The sequence below is a fragment of the Aquarana catesbeiana genome, linkage group LG12 (genome assembly GCF_042186555.1).
Source record: "Aquarana catesbeiana isolate 2022-GZ linkage group LG12, ASM4218655v1, whole genome shotgun sequence".
NCBI classification, from domain to species: domain Eukaryota; kingdom Metazoa; phylum Chordata; class Amphibia; order Anura; family Ranidae; genus Aquarana; species Aquarana catesbeiana.
Window position 1 is genome coordinate 242,717,725 of NC_133335.1, and position 18,972 is coordinate 242,736,696.

At 47.4% G+C, this 18,972-nt stretch overlaps 1 protein-coding gene across 1 annotated transcript in view; it reads left to right on the forward strand.

The window, feature by feature from the left end:
* Nucleotides 1–18,972, forward strand: part of LOC141113735 (ras-related protein Rab-40B) — a 110,242-nt gene that overhangs the window by 17,456 nt on the left and 73,814 nt on the right. Inside the window, exon 2 of the mRNA XM_073607020.1 lies at nt 2,517–2,760. Within this exon, the coding sequence (XP_073463121.1) occupies nt 2,619–2,760 (142 nt within the window). The 5' untranslated portion in view covers nt 2,517–2,618. The remainder of the gene's footprint in view (nt 1–2,516; nt 2,761–18,972) is intronic.

Here is an 18,972-nt window from a genome sequence, read left to right on the forward strand (position 1 = left end):
GGACACTATTCCTTCCACTGATACCAATGATGGGACACTATTCCTCCCATTGACACCAATGATGGGACACTATTCCTCCCACTGACACCAATGATGGGACACTATTCCATTCACTGACACCAATGATGGGGCACTATTCCTCCCACTGACACCAATGATGGGGCACTATTCCTCCCATTGACACCAATGATGGGGCACTATTCCTCCCATTGACACCAATGATGGGGCGCTATTTTTTTACCTTGGTAACTTTTCTACACCCAATAGCCACAGTCTGGCAGGAAAGTGGCCCCTTGTTTAGAAAGTTTGGAGCCCCGTGGGGTAGAGTAATAAATACTCATCTCTTTGCACACGCCAGCAGCGGGTGATCTCTTCTCTCTGGTTGTGGGTGGGCTCTCTGCATCCTCATATACAATGCAGGACTATCGGTACAGCGTTGTATTTGATGACGTGATCATGTGACCCCCACCGGGGCAATGACCCTAAATCTAATAACTTTGCACCAAGTTCACCGTTGCAACCCAGTGCTGCCGTCTCCTGCCGCCCCCTTTCTGTCCACAAGCACTGCAGTGATGGCGGGCATCGCATTTCCCGGGGGGAGGGTGGGATTCCTGAAGGTGATAACAGTGGACCACACCTGGCCACATGTTGTCTCCATTCAAAGCCCATGTGGGAGGATGACAGTGGAGGAGAAAAGTTAGGGAAGCGTCTCGCCCTTTACCAGGAAGTACCTAAACAAGGACATTTGTGGCAGGATCACCGGGGATTATTATTTTCACTCCTTCCTGCCGGGCCTATAGCAGAATGATGGAGGGGGGGGGGGGCTCTTCCATTATCCTGACTTGACATCCAGCAGGATAAGCCATGGCGATTGGTGGTGCGGTGTTTCTCCAATTTTGGTAAAGAGCCTCTGTCCAATCACAGCTTTCCTCTATTCGTGCTGCCAGGGCATGAGAAGAGAAGAGCCGATAGGCGGCTCTCCTGATGGGGGGGGGGGGGGGGGGTCTGTGCTGATAATCGGTGCAGGCCCATCAGCGATGCCCAGCAGTGCCCCACTAGTGATGCCAATCTGTGCCCACTAGGTATGCCAATTGGTGCCCATCAATAATGCTCATCAGTGCCGCCTCATCAGTGGTCGTCAGTGCTGCCTCATCAGTGGCCATCAGTGCTTCCTCATCAGTGCCGCCTCATCAGTGGCCATTAGTGCCGTCTCATCAGTGGCCATCAGTGCTGCGTCATCGGTGCCGCCTCATCATTGGCCATCAGTGCCGCCTCATCAGTGGCCATCAGTGCCGCCTCATCAGTGGCCATCAGTGCTTCCTCATCAGTGGCCATCAGTGCTTCCTCATCAGTGGCCATTAGTGCTGTCTCATCAGTGGCCATCAGTGCTTCCTCATCAGTGCCGCCTCATCAGTGGCCATCAGTGCCGCCTCATTAATGCCGCCTCATCAGTGCCGCCTCATCAGTGGCCATCAATGCCGCCTAATCAGTGCCCATCAGTGCCGCCTCAATCAGTGGCCATCAGTGCTGCCTCATCAGTGCCTATTGGTGAAGGAGAAAAATTTCTTATTTACGAATTTTTATAATAGAAACAAAGAAACATTTTTTTTGAAAAAAAAAAAAGTTTTGGTCTTTTTTTGTTTATTTAGCAAGAAATAAAAGCCAGTGGTGATTAAATACCACTAAAATAAAGTTCTATTTGTGGGGGAAAAAAGATAACAATATCCTCTGTGTACAATGTTACATGACTGAGTAATTGTCATTCAAAGTGTGAGAGCGCTGAAGTCTGAGAATTGTCCTGGGCAGGGTGGGGGTGACAGTGCCGGGTATTGAAGTGGATTTAAAGCGGAATTAAACCCAAAATCAAAAATGTATCATTTTGCATCTTACCAATCATTAGATGGGGTGTCTGTATTAGTTTTCTCATTTTTAGGGCTTTTTTTTTTCACCTGGTTACATAGTTTATTATATAGTATTACATAGTTACATAGTAGGTGAGGGTGAAAAAAGACACAAGTCCATCAAGTCCAACCTATGTGTGTGATTATATGTCAGTATTACATTGTATATCCCTGTATGTTGCGGTCATTCAGGTGATTATCTAATAGTTTCTTGAAGCTATCAATGCTCCCCGCTGAGACCACCGCCTGTGGAAGGGGATTCCACATCCTTGCCGCTCTTACAGTAAAGAACCCTCTACGTAGTTTAAGGTTAAACCTCTTTTCTTCTAATTTTAGTGAATGGCCACGTGGTGATCTGACCAGTAACACACCTCCTGTATTAGGGCGCCCCCCCCCCCCCCCCCACTCTGGATGAAGGAGCACAGGACGCACATTAGACAGCAGTGTTGTACATCTGGGGGCGGAGGGGAATGTTGGATGTACTAGCAGATTTAAATACACTAACAAACTGAAGCCAAACTCCCAGTGCGCACTTTATAAGCAGTTCTAGCAGTGTGTGATTCTGTGTTGGTTACATTCTTGAGGTCTCACTTCTGCCCATCTCTTGTCTCTTAGTCCGCTGAGGATTCTGGGTATGATTTTGCCTCCTGCTCGGCACCTGTGACCCCGGTTTCTTCTCGCCCCATGATGGGCTGAGGTGGCCCCATCGTCTGGAGAATGACCCACAGAGCCAGTCCACTCAAAGCCTACGACTTCCTCCTGAAGTTTCTATTGGTCGGTGACAGCGATGTCGGCAAAGGGGAGATCCTGGCCAGTCTGCAGGACGGGTCCACAGAGTCGCCTTACGGGTACAACATGGGTAAGTGCCATGCTTGGTGACGTCTTTACTTTGTGCTCTGCTCAGTTTTGGCAAAGCAGAGGAATATTTGGAATGAAGTCTTTGCTGTCATGGAGTACAAGGTGGGCTGAATGCTCCTTCACACATGGCTTTGCCCCTCGGAGGGCATTTCCCGGGTGGTGAGAAGACCTTCTATTGCCTCCCCATTATAATATAAAAAAAGAGGGGCGCACCAACCTCCCCAAGTGATGTACGAAGAGAGGTCCAAACACCTCTATGGCCATAGGTGGATCGTTTTCTGATTCTGCCACGTCGATCAGCCAAGGTGGAATTTTGTTGATTGCTTCCAAGAGATCCAAAGAACCAACCACAATATAAATCAATAAAACTTTTTTTTTTTTTAGGTGAATGGGGCTGCTATGCAAACCCCCCCCCCAGCAACAGCAGGGTTCAAGGGGTTAAAGCAGGCAGTGGGGAGACAATGGGACAATCCGTACAATCGTATTCTCCTGGGCTCAAGAGTATCATTGGTGTTCCCGGGAGGAATAGTGCCCCATAATTGGTGTTCCCGGGAGGATTAGTACCCCATCATTGGTGTTCCCGGGAGGAATAGTGCCCCATCATTGGTGTTCCCGGGAGAAATAGTGCCGCATCATTGGTGTTCCCGGGAGGAATAGTGCCCCATCATTGGTGTTCCCGGGAGGAATAGTGCCCCATCATTGGTGTTCCCGGGTGGAATAGTGCCCCATCATTGGTGTTCCCGGGAGGAATAGTGCCCCATCATTGGTGTTCCCGGGAGGAATAGTGCCCCATCATTGGTGTTCCCGGGAGGAATAGTGCCCCATCATTGGTGTTCCCGGGAGGAATAGTGCCCCATCATTGGTGTTCCCGGGAGGAATAGTGCCCCATCATTGGTGTTCCCGGGAGGAATAGTGCCCCATCATTGGTGTTCCCGGGAGGAATAGTGTCCCATCATTGGTGTTCCCGGGAGGAATAGTGCCCCATCATTGGTGTTCCCGGGAGGAACAGTGCCCCATCATTGGTGTTCCCGGGAGGAATAGTGCCCCATCATTGGTGTTCCCGGGAGGAATAGTGCCCAATCATTGGTGTTTTATTCTCCAGTTTGAGTGTAACACTCAGTTTTTTCATTTATTACTTTTAAATAAACGGAAAAAATGGCATATTACGTTTTTTTTTAATGATTTTTATCCGATTATTTGGAAAAAATAATCAGCCGATTAATCGATTGTGAAAATAATCGTTAGTTGCAGCCCTACAATCCACTCTTGCAAGGCGGGGGGTTCAGTAGATTTGCAGTGTCTCAATATTACCAAAAGGTTCCTGCTGCAGCCTGTCTATGGGCATCTCCCACTTCTAATATACCGGAGAGACAGTATTTAGGGTCTTCTGGGATCTGGAAGACCCGATTGAGCGTGTCTACCACCTTTTTCCAATATAGGTGCAGCTTCGGACACCGCCATAGCAGGTGTATCAAATCCCTGTGGTCCCAGGAGGACCTAGTGCATGTGGGATCTGGTGGTACCCCCAAAGGGGCCAACCTGGCCGGCGTGTAGCGTAACCGTAAGATTATGTATAATGGTGAGAGATATTGAGTCACATTGAAGGAGCATTGTGCAATGCCTCTTCCTATTGTTCCTCCTTAAATGTTCCCCTCCCATTGGGCTACTGCTCTAAGAGACGTCTCAGGAAGAAAGAGGTTCAGCAGCATCGCGTGACTGCTCGATATAAACCCCTTATATGTGGTGACCTCATACATGTCATTAAATATGGGGGCAGGTTCCAGTACCCATTGATCTACCCCCCAGTTGGGCCTTTTTTGATATGCTTTTATCCTATATGTGTTTGGGAGTATACCTCTTTTCATACATTAAAGATACCACTTGGGAATGCACAAGGTTGGTGCGCCCTCTTTTCTTTGTTTTACAATGTTTCCATTGGGTCTCTTCCCCCCCCCCAACCCTCAGAGGGCAGCAATACCTGAGCTTCCTTCTTGAACCACCAGGATTTTGTGATACAACCATCACCTTCATACAACTCTTGAGCGCAGGAGAATACGATTGTACGGTCTGTCCCATTGCCTCCCCACTGCCTGCTTTAACCCCTTGAACCCTGCTGTTGTGGGGCGCTTGCAGAGCGGACCCCATTCACCTGGAAAAAAAAAAAGTTACAGTGATTTGTATTGTGGTTTGGTACTTTGGATCTCTTAGAAGCAATCAGAAAATGATCCACCTAATGATGAGCTTTAGTAGCTTTGATAAGAGCGTTCACTTTACAGATCCTTCTATCTGGTGGTGAGTTCCCAGGTCTGTAGACCTGACACGTCCATCACGAGGGTTCCCACGCTCCCTCCTGGATCTGAATGCCAATTTTATATTCTGCGTTACTGGGAATACCTGGGCTCCGAGGCGAATGGGAACCGTGCCAGCGACTCCGGCAGGGAGAGGTCTCCTGAAATTCCCAGGAGTTGTAAGAAGTCAGGTGACCAAAGATGGGGCTCCACCTAAAAACCAGTTTGCCATGTAAACTGCCTTTTTTTTTAATAAAGTTTGGATTTGGTTTTTCTTTCTTTATTTTTTTTCTTGAAATTTTGATGTGCATAGAAATCTAGTATGGCCGGGGATAGAAAATAGACTTTCTAGACCTTGCGGAGGAGAAGTCTCTATTTTGAAGGCTCGTAAATCGGTGTCATGTTCTGGGTGTTCTCCAGGCACGGTAAGGCCTGGAAGATTCCTATACAGTGTAATTAGGTTAGTATGTGTCTGCCGCACCTTCCAAGCCTGACACGATTGGGTGTCACCTGTCGCGGAATCTCCTGTGTGAATGTAATCACAGCCGCCATCAGGTGTGAGCGGCCGAAGTACAGCTTGCTGCTGCAGCAAAAGAAAGGGAAAGTAAGTGCGCCCCAAGCATTGAAAAAAAACACCAACTTTACTAAAATCAGGAAAAAGGAAAAGTTGCTTTTTTTTAAATCTTGTAACCTTCAATAGAAATCCAGTTGCCTTAAAGTGATATTAACCACTTCAAGACCAGGCCTTTTTACTGAGTTTTTAAGTCAGTATTTTTTGATAGAAAATTACCTTCCGGTCCTCTATGGGCTCTGTGGTAAGCACGCAAAACCACCGGCTTCCATTCTGGGTTCTCCGGTGGAACCACCGGCTTCCGTTTTGGGTTCTCTGGTGGAACCGCCGGCTTCAGTTCTGAGTTCTCCGGTGGAACCGCCGGCTTCAGTTCTGGGTTCTCCGGTGGAACCGCCAGCTTCAGTTCTGGGTTCTCCGGTGGGGCGAAGATCCCGGAGAGGTATCGGTGGGTGGCGGTGGCGTTGCTGAGCATCATCCTGGTATACCACTTCAAAGTCGCAATGTAAATGTACATGAGGTGGTCTTCAGGTGGTTATTATAAGTAACTTACTAGTAGATCGGCTGCCATCTTTGAGGTGCTCCAAGGCTACCTTTTGACATTTTGAGCAATCTACAATCTGCCCATAAACCATTTTTCTTTGGACGTGTTTGAGATCTGATGATTTTTTTTTTCTTTTTACCCTATTTTTAGAATTGAAGGTTATGATAGGAAACCTGTAACTCTATAATGGATACATTTAATTTCAAAGTGTGTAGAGCTTTGGTTCATGCGCTGCTGTCTTGAGTTCATTCAGGTTCATCGCCTAATCCTCTAAGACAGCGTCATTCCTTAAGGGCTTCCAGCAGAGCAGACTTAAGGATATCCCAGCTCGGAGACAGGTGCGTCACTGCAAATATCCCAGAGCCGCTGTATGACCTACTTCTCCTGAGCCGGAGCTGGCACAGGGCACTTGCGAAAATCAAGCTCAGAACATTGTGCCTATCCCTCCGCATTGTGTCGGGTGGGTTTTATTATGAATGTTCTCCAGCATGTCTCGGAGCGTCTCGGTGACTTGGCACCCAAATACAAGAGTTGCTGTACAGAGGGATTACCGCAGGAAGCCAGAGTTGGTTTCTGGGCATCGAAATGCATCAATAGTCCCCATGGTTGGCAATTGTCATTGATGAAAAGAAAGCAGGGTTTTTTGTTTTTTTTTGGAAAATATCTTCGCTTCTGGTTTCTCAGATTTGTCCAAAACAAGCTACGCCCAAAACTATGCCCAAAACAAGATACCCCTTAAACTACCTCCCAAACAAGATACCCCTGGTTTCTCAGGTTGTGATGGAAACTGAGACTTCTATTAGAGCAGCTTTTCTCAAGCTTTTCAACACAGAGGATCCCTTGAAATAAATTTCCCGTCTCAGGGAACCTCTGCTAAAAATGACTACAACTCATGATACATTAGTGTGATGGTCAGTGGGAAGAATGCCCCTTACACTTGTGACCATTGGAAAGGATTACTCCCTTACAGATTACTGAAAATATCAATGGTGTTGGTGGGAACTTATCTGAGAGGTAGAAATTGCTAATTGCTCATGGAACCCCTAGCCTCTGAAGGAACCCTAGTTAAGAAACCATGCTCTGGAAGAACCCTAGAGTTCCATGGGACCCTGGTTGAGAAAACCCTGATCTGGAGGAACCCTAGGGTTCCATGGAGCTCTGGTTGAGAAACCCTGATCTGGAGGAACCCTAGGGTTCTATGGAACCCTGGTTGAGAAAACCCTGATCTGGAGGAACCCTAGGGCTCTATGGAACCCTGGTTGAGAAAACCCTGATCTGGAGGAACCCTAGGGTTCTATGGAACCCTGGTTGAGAAAACCCTGATCTGGAGGAACCCTAAGGTTCTATGGAACTCTGGTTGAGAAAACCCTGATCTGGAGGAACCCTAGGGTTCTATGGAACCTTGGTTGAGAAAACCCTGATCTGGAGGAACACTAGGGTTCCATGGAACCCTGGTTGAGAAAACCCTGATCTGGAGGAACCCTAGGGTTCTATGGAACCCTGGTTGAGAAAACCCTGATCTGGAGGAACCCTAGGGTCCTATGGAACCCTGGTTGAGAAAACCCTGATCTGGAGGAACCCTAGGGTTCTATGGAACCCTGGTTGAGAAAACCCTGATCTGGAGGAACCCTAGGGTTCTATGGAACCTTGGTTGAGAAAACCCTGATCTGGAGGAACACTAGGGTTCCATGGAACTCTGGTTGAGAAACCATGGGAAATATGGTGTTACCCCATATCCCCAGCCTACAATGTATCCCGTCCTCACTCTCTGACCCTCATTTCCTCTATTTGGACTGCAGTCTATGACAGTCCTCTCAAACAATACATATATTGAACATTATGTGTGGCCCTTTGGGCTGCATTTGAGACCCCCTTTAATTCATAAGTTGACAACCACTGGCCTAAGATGTTACATAAAGGGAGAAACCAGGACTCAAATTCGTTGACCTTTTTATAGAAAATATTTATATGCTCCATGCAGTTAAAGTGGTTGTAAACCCTCACATACACCCAGTAAAGTGACTGGCCTCAGGTGTTGCACAGAGATGAAACAAACCCTCCTACATACGTTGTACCTGTTTATTTGCACTCTTCTGTTCTCTACAGTATGTCCGTTCTGAATTTATAAAGCTTCTCTGAGATTTCAGAAAAAAGCGGGTGGAGAATTGAAATGACACATTGCAGAGCTCAGTATGGAGAGCTCTGAGAGCTGACTGGAGGAAAGGAACACACCCCCTTCTATTAAGCACCCAGGAACAACCACTTAAAGCAAATCCCATACAAAAAAAAAAAAATTGGGTCTAGATACATTTTAAGTCGGGCAGAAATGACGGTCCTGTGCTTCTGGAATCCAGGAATGGATTAGAGAACTATACTTGGTACACATCGTATGGAAGTATTTTTAGTTTGGATGCGCTGATGTATGTCTTAAGTTGACTTCAAATGAAACCTAACCCTGTTTTTTATGATGGAAGGAATGCTCAATGACCTCATTTACGAGGATATCAGAATAAGAGCTCCACGGCCAGGAACATTACAGCAAAGTGTCATTTCTTCAGTGTTGTCACATGAAAAGATAGGAGAAAAGATTTACAAATGTGTGACTGAGGGGTGTACTTACTTTTGTGAGATATTGTACAATGGGTAGAGTTATTGAATGATTTCAGCAGCTCCTTTTAGTTTCTGTAATTTGTATTATAATTGAATTGGTTTGATTTGTAAGATCGGTGCTCACAACGGTCCCATTCGGTTCATAGGGCCTAGTTTGCTCCTCTTATCGGAGCGGAATCACTTTTGCAGAACGTTCTGGTTGCTTTTTCTCCTTTTGGAACCTGAATTTCCGGTTCTCGGGAATGTCATCTTCAGACGGAATGACGTAACTCTGTTTAGCCAAAAGCTCGGCCTGCCCCAACATGCATCCGATGTGTGAGGGACATGGGAAAGAACGCCGAGTCGCTCTCTTTAATGTCTTACTGCTATATATATATGTAGTGCAGCCAATGGGAATACGGCTTGTACAGGCTGGCCGTGCATTACGGGAATTGCTGTCACTGATTCATACTGAGGCCAGTTGCTATAAATTATAAGAGCGGACTGAGTGAAGTAATTTTCCACTATGTAAAAGTACACTAAATTACCAAAAGTATTGGGACGCCTGCCTGTACACACACATGAACTTTAATGACATCCCAGTCTTAGTCCGTAGGGTTCAATATTGAGTTGGCGCCACCCTTTGCAGCTATAACAGCTTCAACTCTTCTGGGAAGGCCGTCCACAAGGTTTAGGAGGGTGTCTATGGGAATGTTTGACCATTCTTCCAGAAGAGCATTTGTGAGGTCAGGCACTGATGTTGGATGAGAAGGCCTGGCTCGCAGTCTCCGCTCTAATTCATCCCAAAGGTGTTCTGTCGGGTTGAGGTGCAGGCCAGTCAAGTTCCTCCATGCAAAACTCTCTCATCCATGTCTTTTTATGGACCTTGCTTTGTGCATCGATTTTCAATGGTAAATTTGCTATGGTAATGCGCCAGGTTGGGGCGCCCTCTCTTTCTTGTGTTTTGTGGCAATGAAAAGTAGGACAAATGGGGGGGGGGGGTGTTAATTTACCCAATGGGGACATAGACCACAAATAAACCAGACAGGGGGTGTAACCCTTCAACTGTCCATCCAAATTAAAAAAAAAAAAAAAAAAAAATTCTGGATTATTTATTTATTTATTTATTTATTTATTTTACTCCTCTCTGCGGTAACCGCGCTCCTGCCCACTTTTCAATCAACTGCCACTTTGCAGCATTGGATAGAGCTAAGGGCTCATTTACACTTCCTTCGGCTTCAACACACACTAACGGCTAGTTTTACAGGTTGCTTCAAAACAAGGCTTCGGACAGGCTTTGTTAAAGCTCTCTGAACACCAGTCAAAGCCCCTGTCACTAAAAAAAATGGTTAACTTACAGTCCTGGTTACACCTTGCTTTTGCTTTGTTTCGGCTTTGCTTCAAAAATTATACCCCATGTGGCTTTAGTGGTGCTTAAAAGCGTCTTCAAAGTTTCCATAGAAGTCTACGGCAAAGCTAGCTTGAAGCTCCACCAGTGGCTCATGGAAGCTCCACCAAAGGCTCATGGAAGCTCCACCAAAGGCTCATGGAAGCTCCACCAAAGGCTCATGGAAGCTCCACCAAAGGCTCATGGAAGCTCCACCAAAGGCTCATGGAAGCTCCACCAAAGGCTCATGGAAGCTCCACCAAAGCCTCATTGAAGCCCCACCAAAGCTTCATCAAAGCCTCATTGAAGCCTCATGAAAGCCCCATCTATTCTCCACCGAAGCACCAACTAAAAGCAAGGTGTAAACAAGACTATAAGCTTACCATTTTATTTAGTGACAGGGGCTTTGACTGGAGTTCAGAGAGCTTCAACAAAGCGTTTCCGAAACCATGTTTCGAAACTAATAAAGAAATGTGCCATGTGGCCAGCTGCCATGGTTGTGTGATCAGGTGACCATGTCCTGAAAGTAATGTGAAATTCTCCTTTTTGTACATTCATCAAATATAAGGTTTGTGTCACTGGCATGTCCATCTGAGATGCCTCCTGAGATCATTTGGAATTCTTTGACAGGTACACTTTACTTGAAGTTGACTGCTTTTGACCTGAATCCAGCAGGGTTTGTGTGATTGGCTTACATGGGGAAGCAAAACTTGTCTGATTTGATTTAAAAAAAAAAAAAAAAATCTCCAGCACAGGTCTATACTTTCTTGGCGTGGCTAGAGGGTTCACCACACAAAGGGTCAAAGAGTCAGTCTGCTGAAATGGTTGTGATTTGGGGGAGTCCGGAGTCACCCGACTTTGTAAAAGCAAAACTGTCTTTATTTTCAAAAACAGGCAATGAAAGATAACATCTGGTTGGCAATATGAACAGTATACAAACAAAACTATGGCTCACCGCCAGTAACATTTGTCCCTTAACAAGGGTTTTGAAGTCCCTGCCTATTCCAGAGGTCTGGAAAGGTGGCAATGACTAGCAGGGTCTCAGCCAATCCAACAGCCTCCAATTCTCCCAAAACAGTTGCTGCTCCACACTCCACCTCAGACACCTGCTGACTATTTCCTGCTCCCCTTTCAGGTCTCTGCTGCTGGCAAACCGAAGGAAGGGACGGCGATTAAACCACCTCAATGTGGTCAGGCCTTACACCGTGACCACAGGGGGGGTGGTTTGAACACCGTCCCTTCCTTTTGGTTTACCCCACACTTTTGAAATGGTTCTCTCGGATGTCCGCTCCCGATCACTGAGTACCGGCTAGGATTTTCTAACGCGTCCTGCTTGGATCGGCACTACAAGCCTTTCCTGAACACTCTGCTGCACGCAGGTTAACCCTTTTAGGACCACAGTCCCCGTAATCAGGGTTGGAGGCTCTTTCACACCCAAAGTCTCTCTGAGTCTCCGAATTCTGGGTCTCAAATAAGGACTTGCCTACCTTGAGAGAACTGTAAATCTGTTCTCTCCTTCTTCAAGTGGACCACCCCGGAACCCCTCGCCCTGCATGGGTGAGAACTCCTGAGTACTCCATAAATGTTTTTTTTTTTTGTCTACCTAAAGGGACTGCAACCAAAGTAACAGGGACACACATCTTGCATCCTGTACATGGTTAACAGGGTTGCCCCCTCATGAAGTTCAGCTGCTCTTGCTGCAACAAGAAACCTCTCTGTCCACCTACTGCATTCTCCTGGATAACTCTTTCAGGACCACAGTCCCCGTAATCAGGATTGGAGGCTCTTTCCCACCCAAAGTCTCTCTGAGCCTCCGAATTCTGGGCCAATCCTGAGAGAACTGTAGATCTGTTCTCTCCTCTCCAACTGCACCACCCCCCCTAAACCCGTCACCCTGCATGGGTGAGAACCATTGAGTACTTCCAAAAAATTTATTTGTCTCCCTAAAGGGACTACACAGACGCACATCTCCCATCCATGACTCATCCCTGACATCCTGTACATGGTTAACAGGGTTCCACCTGCCATGAAGTTCTATTCCTCCTGTTGCAACAAGAAACCTGTCTATCCACTTACTGCATTCTCCTGGATATCCCTGTCAGGACCACAGGAGAGCCTCCAACCCCAACAGAGTTGGAGGCTCTTCCCCACCCAAAGTCTCTCTGAGTCTCTGGATTCTGGGTTTCAAATGATAACTTGCCTATCTTGAGAGAACTGTAAATCTGTTCTCTCTCCTTCAAGTGGACCACCCCCAGAACCTGTCACCCTGCATGGGTGAGAACCCCTGAGTACTCCAAAAAATGTCCCCCTTTAGAGGGACTACAACCCAAGTACCAGGGACACACATCTCCCATCCCTGGCATCCTGTACATGTTTAACAGGGTTCCCCCCTCATGAAGTTCCATTCCTCCTGTTGCAACAAAAATTCTGTCTATCTACTTACTGCATTCTCCTGGATAATCTGTTTAGGACCACAGTCCCTGTAATCAGGATTGGAGGCTCTTTTACACCCAAAGTCTCTCTGAGTCTCCAAATTCTGGGTCCCAAATGAGGACTTGCCAATCCTGAGAGAACTGTAAATCTTTTCTCTCCCCTCCAAGTGGACCACCCCCACAACCCCTCACCCTGCATGGGCGAGAACCCCTCCAGAGTACTCCAAAAAATGTCCCCCTTTAGAGGGACTACAACCCAAGTACCAGGGACACACATCTCCCATCCCTGGCATCCTCTACATGATTCACGAGTTCCCCCTTCCATGAAGTTCTACTCCTCCTGCTGCATCAAGAAACATCTCCTTCCAGCTACTACAATTCTCCAACCTAAAAATCCAACTGTGAAAGGAGAATGTTGGTGCAATTTCCAGACAACGATAACGACGTTGGGTGATCGCATTCTCCACCATCCACCCAAACTACAACAAAAACACTCCTGGGTGGGCTTACCAACCTAATTCTAGTCTCCAGATAATTTCACTTCTGTGATGAGCAGATCCTGATAATTACGCTACTAGAGAGAGAGAAGGTAAAAAGCGGCTCTTTGATTTATCTTCCTTCACATCAGGTTTTTCCTGTAGCTTTTTTATAGCTCGGCAATAAACGTTGCAGACTGAATATTATGTCCTTAATCTTTCCTTTTTTTTTTCTCGTAAATTCTCTTGTGTTTGAGAAATAGCCGCGCATCTCCTGCTTGGCCCTCAAGGACATCTGACTCTTTTTTTCGCTTGGAAATACAAACCCACCATCAAATAGAGACGTTTATTATCGGCGATGCCTGGAGTGACCAGGAAATCCGATACGGGTGCTGTGATATATGCCAGCACAGGGTTCTCATTTTACAATTGCAAGGGATTATGGGAATAAAAGAGAGAAGATGGTAAGTCAATCATATGGCTGCACGGTAATTGGTACCCTTGTTCAGCAAATCCCCCGTTCAGTAGTACCCCCAGCTCTGCTGATCCCTCGCTCAATAGTAACCCCCAGCTCGGCTGATCCCTCGCTCAGTAGTAACCCCCAGCTCTGCTGATCTCCCACTCAGTAGTAACCCCCAGCTCGTCTGATCCCTCGCTCAGTAGTAACCCCCAGCTGGTCTGATCCCTCGCTCAGTAGTAACCCCGTGCTCGGCTGATCCCTCGCTCAGTAGTAACCAACAGTTTGGCTGATCCCTCCCTCAGTAGTAACCCCCAGCTCGGCTGATCCCTCGCTCAGTAGTAACCCCGTGCTCGGCTGATCCCTCGCTCAGTAGTAACCCCCAGTTCGGCTGATCCCTCCCTCAGTAGTAACCCCCAGCTCGGCTGATCCCTCGCTCAGTAGTAACCCCCAGTTTGGCTGATCCCTCCCTCAGTAGTAACCCCCAGTTCGGCTGATCCCCAGCTCAGGTGATCCCTCGCTCAGTAGTAACCCCCAGTTTGGCTGATCCCTTTCTCAGTAGTAACCCCCAGCTCAGCTGATCCCTTGCTCAGTAGTAACCCCCAGCTCGGCTGATCCCCTGCTCAGTAGTAACCCCCAGCTCGGCTGATCCCTCGCTCAGTAATAACCCCCAGCTCGGCTGATCCCTCGCTCAGTAGTAACCCCCAGCTCGGCTGATCCCTCGCTCAGTAGTAACCCCCAGCTCGGCTGATCCCTCGCTCAGTAGTAACCCCCAGCTCGGCTGATCCCTCGCTCAGTAGTAACCCCCAGCTCGGCTGATCTCTCGCTCAGTAGTAACCCCCAGCTCGGCTGATCCCTCCCTCAGTAGTAACCCCCAGCTCGGCTGATCCCTCGCTCAGTAGTATCCTCCAGCTCGGCTGATCCCTTGCTCAGTAGTAACCCCCAGCTCGGCTAATCCCTTGCTCAGTAGTAACCCCCAGCTCGGCTGATCCCTTGCTCAGTAGTAACCCCCAGCTCGGCTGATCCCTTGCTCAGTAGTAACCCCCAGCTCGGCTGATCCCTTGCTCAGTAGTAACCCCCAGCTCGGCTGATCCCTTGCTCAGTAGTAACCCCCAGCTCGGCTGATCCCTTGCTCAGTAGTAACCCCCAGCTCGGCTGATCCATTGCTCAGTAGTAACCCCCAGCTCGGCTGATCCCTTGCTCAGTAGTAACCCCCAGCTCGGCTGATCCCTTGCTCAGTAGTAACCCCCAGCTCGGCTGATCCCTTGCTCAGTAGTAACCCCCAGCTCGGCTGATCCCTTGCTCAGTAGTAACCCCCAGCTCGGCTGATCCCTTGCTCAGTAGTAACCCCCAGCTCGGCTGATCCCTCGCTCAGTAGTAACCCCCAGCTCGGCTGATCCCTCGCTCAGTAGTAACCCCCAGCTCAGGTGATCCCTCACTCAGTAGTAACTCCCCCAGCTCAGGCTGATCCCTCGCTCAGTTGTAACCCCCAGCTTGGCTGATCCTCCTCTATCTCTGGTCCCCGCTCACCTCCTGCTGTATTGCTCCTAAGCTGCACACCACATGTGGCACTGCTAGTTTCTCCTGCTTCGATTCCCCCAGTGCTGTTGATCCTCTGCCACTCAGTCCTCAGTCTCTGGTTCCCGCTCACCTTTCGCTATAGCATTTCCATGTTGCACACCAACATAGAAACTCTGTCTGCTAGTAGAAACAAGGGGACACCTGGGAAAAGATAATTACTGCACACCCCAAAGTAACGTCTTCTTCTAGTTTCTCCACTCTGGACCCCGCTCACCTTCCTGCTGCTCCACGCTGCACCCCAGATGTGACGTCTGCACAAGGCACTCTCACAATATATACACATGAACCAGAAGTGACTGCTGATGACGTCTTTCTGGTTCGCTTGTTGGTTTCCCAGTGCATCCTGGGATATCTCATACCTCTAATGCCTCCAAAACAAAGCAAAGTTAACGCTGAATAAAAGCCCCTCAGAAGCTTCAGGTGCTGTTAGCGAATGATGGAGACTTCTATGGAGGTTTTGGAGACACTTTGAAGCACCAAGAAAGCGACATGGGGGATCATTTTTGAAGCAAACGCAACGTGTGACCCGGACTGTAAGGAAACCATTTTATTCAGTGACAGGAGCTTTGATTGGCATTCAGAGTGCTTTAAAAAAGAGTGTCCAATAAGACATTTTGAAGCAAAGTGTAAACGAGGCCTTACAAATCTTCCTTTTCTTTATGCAAATCCCAGTGACCTCTGAAGCAGGCAGGTTTGTTTATAAATGAACCTAATATGATTGGGAGGGCTAGATGATGCTGAATGTCCTCTAGCCAGGAAATGGGGCGGGGCTCTATCTAACTTGCTGCAGCTTCTAATGCACATTGTGAGAAGCTCACAGTGTGCAGTGAAATCAGAATAAGCCATTTCAGTCCAGGAGCCTGTACAACTGTGCAAGATTGAAGGGATGGCCGAAGATATTATTTATAAAACACACATCGCTTGGATCATTCCAAATTCCTCTCCATTAATTATAAACTTCCTGTCCTCTGATGGGATCTCTTCCACGTCTTCCGCTCAGTAGATATTTTTTTTTACAGTATATTACACAGGCCTGAAGAGTAAATCCGCCAGATTCTCTTTAGTCTCAGAAAAGGTTTAAATGTAGAAACTGCGAATTCCAAGTGCTAAAAAACTGCCGAACCCGTGGAAGGAGACCAGCAGAGGACCTGAGTCACCACCGGCAAGTCGGCCAATTCCATCCGGTAATGTCTTCTTTCTACAAGGAAGGATAAAAGGATCTCCTTTAGTGCCGTGCATATATAATTAAAGGAAACATCCACTGAAAGAATATGTAGCCTGTGCTTGCTGAAAATACTAGTTATCTGGCATCAGTACTTTTGGGGATACTGATCCAAAACAAGTATGCAGATCAGAAGTTCTCCTTTTCACTTTGACTTTCGGGCCCTCATGCTGCTTCCATGTCACTGACAGCCAGGTAACTAGTATACTTGGGAGGTCAGGAGGGACAATCACGGTATTTTTCTCAATTCATTGAACATCTTAATGCAACTATCTGTACAAATGCCATGTGTTCCTGGGTTGAGAAAATCTACTCAATGTGACCAAGAACTCATGGACACTTGACTATCACACCCATGGACATGAACTTGTGGACACCCGACTTTTACACCTGTAACCAAGAGCTTGTGGACATCTGACTGTCATTGGCTATCACACCCATAGCCAAGAGCTTGTGGAACCCTGATTTATCACACAAATGGCCAAGTGCTTGTGGACACCTGACTATCACACCCATGGCCAAGAGCTTGTGGACACCTGACTATCACACCCATGGCCATGAGCTTGTGGACACCTGACTATTACACCTGTAACCAAGAGCTTGTGGACATCTGACTGTCATTGGCTATCACACCCATAGTCAGATGTCCACAAGCTCTTGGCTATGGGTGTGATAGCCAATGACAGTCAGATGTCCACAAGCTTTTGGCTACAGGTGTAATAGGTGTCCACAAGCTCATGGCCATGGATGTGATAGTCAGGTGTCCACAAGCTCTTGGCCATGGGGTGCGATAGTCAGGCTTCTACAAGCTCTTGGCTATGGGTGTGATAGCCAATGACAGTCAGATGTCCACAAGCTCTTGGCTGTCATTGGCTATCACACCCAAAAGCCAAGAGCTTGTGGAACCCTGACTATCACACCCATGGCCAAGAGTTTGTGGACACCTGACTATCACACCCATGGCAATGAGCTTGTGGATGCCTGACTATCACACCCATGGCCAAGAGTTTGTGGACACCTGACTATCACACCCATGGCCAAGAGTTTGTGGACACCTGACTATCACACCCATGGCCATGAGCTTGTGGACGCCTGACTATCACACCCATGGCCAAGAGTTTGTGGACACCTGACTATCACACCCATGGCCAAGAGTTTGTGGACACCTGACTATCACACCCATGGCCAAGAGTTTGTGGACACCTGACTATCACACCCATGGCCAAGAGTTTGTGGACACCTGACTATCACACCCATGGCCAAGAGTTTGTGGACACCTGACTATCACACCCATGGCCAAGAGTTTGTGGACACCTGACTATCACACCCATGTCCATGAGCTTGTGGACGCCTGACTATCACGCCCATGGCCATGAGCTTGTGGATGCCTGACTATCACGCCCATGGCCAAGGTCTTGTGGACACATGACCATTGCACTTATATAAGCACGTTGGACATCCTATACCAATGTGACAGCTGTCAGATTTTTCCAGAGATGGTTTGTCAGTTTCTGATCATTACTAGAGGCTGGGAGCCGCCTATGACAGCCTATGCTCAGTCACTGTGCCGGGAACGTGCAGTGAGTGCCCTCCCAGCAGAGAAACCTCAACCACCCATAAACCCATATGTGTTGCATGTGGACGTTAAAGCCTACCCTCTAGGATGCCATGCATATGCTGTTTGTGTCGCATAAGGTTAATTGTGCACCAGTGCCAGCCATTAGGACAGATGGTCTGTAAGAATAGAGGTCTTTCTCTAGTGGTCTAACCCCCACCCCCGGCCCAAATACTTATCTCCAATTGTTCTGAAGAAAATTGTATGAAGAGAAAGTTATAGAACAATGTCAAAATTACCCCAAAATTAATTTAAAAAATACACATTTTTACAGTGAATAGAAATGTTTTATAGAGAAGAAACCTAAAAAAGAAGTATGTTTTGGAGTTGATACAATGTAAGAAATTTCCATCATTTTGTGCTGGACAATCTTCTCCTTTCTTTTAATTTTCCTTGTTTTGGAATCGGAGAAGTCTCTTCCTCTCACCCCTCCTCACGCGGACCCGTCCACGTACCAGTCTAGTATTATGTACACGGGGAGTGTTGATGCTACACTTTCTTTATTTGTGATTATTATAAATATTGCATTTGCTGCTGGCCGTGAATCAGTTATATTGTAGAACGTGATCTGCGTCTCGATTCCTTCCTCTAGAGGTCTGAAGGTCGATATAAGTTAAATTATGAAGATTTGTACCAGACCGCATACAGGTTACTAGGTTTAGTATTTGCTTCTTTATTCTACGTTTTTTTGTTCTGTTGAGCCAATGGATTGCATGGTGACCAAGTATTCTAATATACTGGTGTGAACAAGCAGAGTATTTCAGGAGAGGAGAGTTATTGAGGAAGGAGCAGAGTCCTCCAGCAGTGCAGAGTATTTCAGGAGAGGAGAGTTATAGAGGAAGGAGCAGAGTCCTCCAGCAGAGTATTTCAGGAGAGGAGAGTTATAGAGGAAGGAGCAGAGTCCTCCAGCAGAGCAGAGTATTTCAGGAGAGGAGAGTTATAGAGGAAGGAGCAGAGTCCTCCAGCAGAGCAGAGTATTTCAGGAGAGGAGAGTTATAGAGGAAGGAGCAGAGTCCTCCAGCAGTGCAGAGTATTTCAGGAGAGGAGAGTTATA